General features: G+C 32.6%; 1 protein-coding gene across 1 annotated transcript; it reads right to left on the minus strand.

Moving 5' to 3' along the window:
* Window positions 1-619: 619 nt before the first annotated feature.
* LOC131845444 (uncharacterized) lies at window positions 620-1,387 on the minus strand. The gene has a single exon (XM_059194508.1). The coding sequence runs from the start codon at window positions 1,385-1,387 to the stop codon at window positions 620-622; it is 768 nt and encodes a 255-aa protein (XP_059050491.1).
* Window positions 1,388-7,491: the final 6,104 nt, after the last annotated feature.

A 7,491-nucleotide genomic window follows, 5' to 3' on the forward strand; every position in this document is an offset into this window, starting at 1 on the left:
TGACACTGTCGCTATACTCTATACACACACCGTCTAACACTATCCGCGGAAGCGTACTCGTTTTTATTTTGGCTATGTAGCGTGGGCTGCCGATAATGATGATCTGGGTTTTTGCCGGGTTTAATGCCAAACCGAAAGATTTGCACCAATTGGTAATTACATCCAGGTCTGTAGCAATAGTCTGTATGGCGGTTGTAATGTCAGTTAACGTAGCTTGTGTATATATCTGTAGATCATCTGCATAAAGGTGGTATGAGGAATGAAGTTGTGTAGTGATGGAATTAATGAATAACGAAAAAAGAAGAGGAGATAAGACGCCACCCTGAGGAACGCCGGCAGAAGTATGACACCACGATGAAAAGGTATTGTCAATACGTACTCGTTGCCGACGCCCAAACAGGTAAGTTCGAAACCAGTCAGTTACCATTGGAGATATGTTGATTGAACGCATGCGTGCTAACAGAATGTCAATATCAACAGTATTAAACGCATTACTGAAGTCCAGTAATGTAAGAACTGTTAACTGCGAATTATCCATTCCGTGCCGGATATCATCACTTATTTTGACTAAAGCAGTGGTCGTACTATGACCAGGTCTGAATCCTGATTGGAGTGGATTTCACAGGTCATTTCTTGATAGGAATTTACTAAGTTGATCATGGACAAGTCGTTCAAGAGCTTTAGAAAGGAAAGGAAGAATAGAGATGGGACGGTAATGGGAAAAAGAAGACGGCTTACTAATTTTAGGAAGAGGAATAATATGGGCATCTTTCCAGATGGAAGGGAAAAAACTAGAGGATAGGGAGTTGTTAAAAATTGTGGAGATTGTAGGGAGGATAATATCGAGGATAAGATGGACCATAGTACGACCAACACCATCAGTACCCATGGCATCAGAGTTGATTGATAACAAGCTCTTCTCAACATCACAATTAGTAACTAGATTAAACTTAAAACTTGGATAATCAGGAGTTGGAGTAGTTGAAAGGAGATTTAACGTATTTGTTTTCATGTTGTTGTTAATAACAAAGGAAGATGAGAAGTGCCTATTAAGGTTGTCTATGTTGACATTGAAAGAATTACTGATGGGATTACGATCTTTACCAACCCCTAGAGATTTGAGAAATTTCCAGACTTTGGCCGGATTACCATTCTCGACAGATTTATGAATATGGCGTCGTTGTGCCTCTCTACACACCTTATTGCAGTGATTTCTAGCTTTAATGTACTGGTCCCGATATTTATCAGGGTCGGATTTAAATTTAGATTTCGCCTTGTTTTTAATGATCTGGATGTCCTTAATTTCTTTAGTTAGCCAAGGTGCAGGTAGATGCTTCACGCGAATAGGTCGAATAGGAGCATGGCGATATATATAGTTGTAAAACATTCATTTATGTATATTTGTTTATAATGACAATAGTTTTAAGTATTCTAGTATTCATATTACAAACTTTGTTTAGTGCAAAACTACATGGCTCTGCTATCTTTAATGCATTGCGTAATCTATTTACAATATGCAATTGTGAAAAGTGTTTTATCTATAAAAGCCTTATAAAGAAACCTTACTTACTATTTTACAGTTATTCCATAAAATATACTAATAAAATTATAGAGACAACACAACAGATAATTCAATTGTACCTAACAGATAATAATTATAGTAGATAACTAATCTATACATATAAATAAAATTGGAGTGTCTGTTTGTAATATTGAAATAAAACTTTTTTACTGCATGCATATGAATATAAATACGGTACATACACTAACTGGTACTGGCAGGTAGCTAATGTAATAAGTAGTAACTTAGGCTACATTTATTTTAGAAACATTAACAACACAACAAAACAATACAACAGAAAAATAAAATATAATTCCACGCGGACGAAGTCGCGGGTACAGCTAGTACTGAATATACATAAAGTCTATTGAAAACTTATGTATATAGATTGGGTTGTATACATTCATTGGGTGCGTGATTAATATCAATACAACTTTTTGTCGCTGAAAAACACGTAATTCCAAGTTTCCGATTTTTATAGCAACAACTTACTAGCTGTAATATTATGAAATTGTTATTTATTAATGAAAGTGTTAGATATTAATGTGAATGCTTATAAGGGCAGAGGAAGGCCGAAAAAGAGATGGATGTACTATGTGGAATATGATATGGTATGAAAGAGACTAAATAAATGACTGCGAACCGGGATGAATGGAAGAGAAAGACATTACGCCGACTCTATGGGATAATGAAGAAGTAGACAATGAACATACTAGCTGTAGTATTGTGATCGAAGTATTATAATAGGTAGGCAGGTTTTATATTAACAAAATGTGTAGGTAAAATATTATATTATTTAAAATTCGTTTATTAAAAAATATTCCATTATTTTAGTGTTACAATTAGGTACAATATTTAATAATAAATATAATAATAATTATTATCATCTTTATTTGTCTCAAATAATAAACTATTACAATTGCTGCTCATAGCAAAATTAAAAGGTATTAATCGAGACAAGCAGTGAGTCAAAATACAAGAAGAGCAGTGAGTTCACTCTCTACTATTCTGTTATATCCTTTATTGGCCAATTATTACAACAAAATATCACGTCATTGAATTTAGAATATGGAGTTGGCATTTATATATTCTTTATTCAGAAATTACAGATATATAGGCAAATAAACGTATGAAATAGGTCGATTTGATTTGATTTGATTAAAATCGTACTACGGGTACCAATTTACCTTTTTGATTTGGAAACCTAATAAGACCTGACTATGGTAATCTCTGTTTAATATTAATATTTTATATTAACTCTTCTAATATTAAAAACGTGAATGTTTACAAGGTTGGATAGAAATTTGTTACTTTTCACGATAAAACGATTCGAATTCGAATGAAATCGGTCCTAATTTTTTTTAGTCTAGATTATTTTTTACCTGTAAATAAGGGCGTAAATTTAATACAAAGAATTTGGATGCGATAATTCTCAGAGAGATATCTATTGAGTAGATTAAGAGTATAAGTTGCAAGTTGAAATAATTACGTCCATACTTATAATGCTTGCGTATTGTGGTTCGTGAATACAGAGTAACAATGAGCTCTGGACAATGTACTGTTGAAAAGCTTTTATGGCCCACCCACTCACCCACTCTATAATGGGACATACGGCTGAAAATGTTGATCAACAGAGCTACCTGTATTTTTTTAATGGATCATAATGGTATAGTTCGTCCGACTACGCCTACGGCGCTGGCGTGGCATCAGTGGAAGATAATAGGATAAGCATCTGGTCAGTTCAGTTATCCCGTCAGGAAACCATTCAATTCAATTCTTAGTGAATTTATAGCGATGGGTTCCAGGGGGAATCGCGTAGATTTCAGTCTGATATAAATATACCTGATGGGGCTCGTTCTATTAATGAGGAGGTAGAAGTCGATGGTATGAATATTTTTGCTTATAACTGTTTGCTTACTATTTATATTCACACCGAGGTAACCTGTACAAAGTTGTTTATTGTGTCTTTGTGCCTGTTCTTATTTTGTAAAAGGTCTTTCGGTATGGCAACACTTATAACAAGTGTGACATGATAATGTGAAGTTATTTATATATTAGTATTATTGGGAAGTTTCAGAAATGATACGTCGATGCAGCAGTATTTTTATTTTATTCTTTTTTCAAATTATACTCCACATAAATTTCGTCGCTGTACATTCACGTCTGGTCGTCTCGGTCGCCTCGTACAAAAAGATAACAGCCCATTCCCTCCTAGGTACCCGGCCTCTTTATCTCTAAATACTGAATTGAATTTCTTCGTCTGATTCTAAATTTGAAAATATATAAGTAAAAAAATAGTCAACTGAGTGTTCTTTAAGTATTAAAGCTAACAGTATGAAGGCGATTATTCTTTAATGGGTGACAATGTAATAATCTATCTGCATGCATCCATTCCATAAATATATTCGTACCCGGTTAATAATTTAAATTATAGATAGATAAATTGTTAAAACTTTTATTACGAACATCAACAGATTACCAAAAATAGACAACATAAGAAAAATAACACACAAAGTTTTACAACAGGTGCTGCCTCAACTGTTGCTGGTATAAGCACAACCTCAATTATATACACCTATAAAGATTCGGTTTTTAGGCTGCCCCCATTATTCATTAAAATGAAAATCATTAAAGAATTACGCAATTATCTAATTCACAGTTACGTAGATAATTAAATAAATACATACATAACCCTGGACAATTAACACAGCGCCATTTCTCACAGTTCCAATTAAGATCTTGTTTTATGGGTACTAGACTACTGATATATGTAAATACTTAGATATATTTTTTTGTGAATATATACATAACATAATAGATAGCACCCAGACAGATACAAACATTCCCATGTCCAATACCCATGAATACAAAATGTTTGCACCGTGAGAGGAATCGAACCCGCGAACATCAAAAGTAAAGCGGTGGGTTAATCCGAGGCTGTCGAGGTATAGGTAGGTATTAATTAGTATTCCGTACAAGACAGGGCATATATTCTATCTTATCAGCTATTGTGCTTGAGATCCAGGTTCAAACTCATTGAAAGAGCAATCCGGTATTTACGATCACTATAAACATGAACGTTGGAAGTTTTTATAGTTACCGCCGCGCATCGTTGACTGTAGTTAATAACTTTGTACACCATCCAGTGATACGATCAGACTTAGATATTACTTAAGATTACTTAACACTAAGATTTTTCATTTGATATTTTAATCAATAAATTTAACATAAATGGCACCATTGAAAATGAGCGCTGTATGTTAAGCTAATGAGTTGTGGAGGCCCTTTCAGCTCATAGCGAAATATTAGTTTTTAAGTTTTCTATATTCATACTCTGTACTATGATGCTGAATAAATGATGATTATTATTATTATTATTATATAGAATTAGTCATTTACCTTACTACAATAGGTATTTAAAGTAAATTTTAAGATGTTTGATCTCCAGTAATATTTTATTACTGGAGATCAACATTAGTAACGAATTCACTTGTTCCAAGTTTTTTTTTATAACCGTAATCTGTAGGTATAGGATGAGAAAACCTACGGATGGTACGTAACCTATGCTAAATATTTCCTGGGTTCAGAAAATATTTTAGCGTCTAGCTGTGTTAGCGAAATGGTAGTTCTTCTATGTTAATATATTGATTGTTAACCATTGCGAGAATCAAAACGCACATTAAAATAAATATATTAATTAGTGCAAAAAGTTATTGCATTCATTTATAATATAACTAGCTACTTGCCCCGGCTTTGCACTGGTGTATATGTATTATACATATAAACCTTCCTTTTGAATCACTCTATCTATTAAAAAACCGCGTCAAAATCTGTTGTGTAGTTTTAAAGATTTAAGCATACATAGGAACAGATAGCGACAACGACTTTATTTTATACTAGGTAATGATATAAAGAATAAATATTAATGAAAATTTATAAATTTAGAAGTAATTTTATAATTATACTTAAATTATTAGTGTACAATTGCACAGGTAGTAAAATATTAGTTATATAGTAACAGGTAAATGTTAACCATTCAATTACAAATATTAACTCTACAACTGTAATACAATAAATTTCTGAAAGGACTGTAACATAATTCATTATATTGTAACTAATCGTAATAATATTATATATGCGAAAGTTTGTAAGTATGGATGTTTGTTAATCTTTCACACAAAAACTACAGAACAGATTTTGGATGAAACTTTACAGTAATATAGCTTATATATCAGAATAACACATAGGCTATATTTTATATTGAAAATTAAAGCGGGTCAAACCGCGAGCACAGCTAGTTGACAATATTTCTCACTACACATTTAGAAATAGAGTCGTGAAAATGTTTCTTTATTTATTTTTGTGTATTAATCAAGGATACTTACAGTACCCAAGATTACATATATGCAGTCACATAGACCGTGAATGCTCGCAGTACAACAGTCATTACTCACTCGTTAATACCTAAGTGACAACAGTACAACGTAATTTCAGGTGGCTCTTACCTTTCATATAGAAATATAGCATACCAGCAAGATGATATAGGTACAATTAGACGTACGTATAATAATTACTTAGTTCATCTGGAGTAGAACATTTTTATGTAACTTCAGTGCTTAAATATTTGTATGCTGACAGCCCATCTGACGGAAAGTGTTTTCTATATGTAGGTCAGTGAATTTACTACGATGGGCTGACTTACCTGACCTCATATTCTTCTTATCATTCTCCACTGGTGATGTGCCAGTGTAGCGTTAGCGCAGGTGGGCGGGATTATCATCCATAAAAAATCTAAACTCAATCAATATTACAGTGACATTTCATGCTTCTTATTCTTGAAGTGTAAATTACAAAGCCTTTGAATCATTATATATATAATATTTGATATATATATCAAAAGATTTAAGAATACATAGGGACGGACAGACATTACTCACCTGTTATTCAGAGTTTGTGTTATTTATAGTAATCCACGGATATAGTAAAAAAATTATCACTCAAATAAAATATTTCTCAAGAATAGTATAACTTTCTGTCGTTATATTCATAATAAACAGCAGGCAATGTTCTTACGTTTTGTGTTAGCTTTTAATGTAATGAATGCTGTGATAAATCAAGTTAATTCTCGAGGCATACATGGCAGGTAAGTAATGATAATTATAACTATTCTTTTTCTTTTTCCTTATATAACTGGAAGTTGCCATCATAACCTAGAACAGCACCACAGACATCTGTTACAATGTATCCGTGATACCACTCTTTCATTGTTATACCAAAGACCTGAAAAGTAATGCCTCCAAGTCCTGTAATTTCACAGTCTAATCTCACGCTTCAACCGAAACGCAGTTTACAAATCTACTAGATTGGCAACTGAAATAGGTAGTATTTACATACGCAGTCGACTTTATGTAAAGTCTTGGATCTAGAATTGTAGTGATAAGTATATAATAAGTATATATACCCTTTTATGTGATACTTCATTTTTCCATTAAGTTACGTATCGTTACATTTTCACTTGTAGCTGTTATTGAACCCTTCATCTTTATAAATAGAAAAATGTAGGTTCTATTTGTGGCTGTTATTACACTTGGTTTTTATAAATAGTAAAAATAATGCTCCGAAAACGTCCGTTGTATACACGTGCTAAAACTAGTTGTTTATTGCTGTTTTGTTTCTTTCATGGATTTATCTATTTTTATATTATTTGGATAAAAAGAAATTATTATCTCGAAGCTTTAGGTAAAGTTGTACGCAAATGACTATGTCATTGATTAATATATCGAGTTTTCCTTTTTCTTTTAACTGTTCTTATATAGCTGACATGTCGACAGCCGACCTAACCGAATGGACTAACTGTCATCTATATGTTATACATAACATCATGAATATAAAAAACTTGTTACAACTGTATAAAGCAAAAGATACCTAAT

Source organism: Achroia grisella, unplaced genomic scaffold, assembly GCF_030625045.1.
Source record: "Achroia grisella isolate CSIRO2021 unplaced genomic scaffold, CSIRO_AGI_Agris_v1 utg474, whole genome shotgun sequence".
In the NCBI taxonomy this organism is placed as follows: domain Eukaryota; kingdom Metazoa; phylum Arthropoda; class Insecta; order Lepidoptera; family Pyralidae; genus Achroia; species Achroia grisella.

Coding starts and splice junctions, on each gene's coding strand:
- LOC131845444 (XM_059194508.1), bottom strand. CDS start 1,387: ATGTTTTACAACTATATATATCGCCATGCTCCTATTCGACCTATTCGC.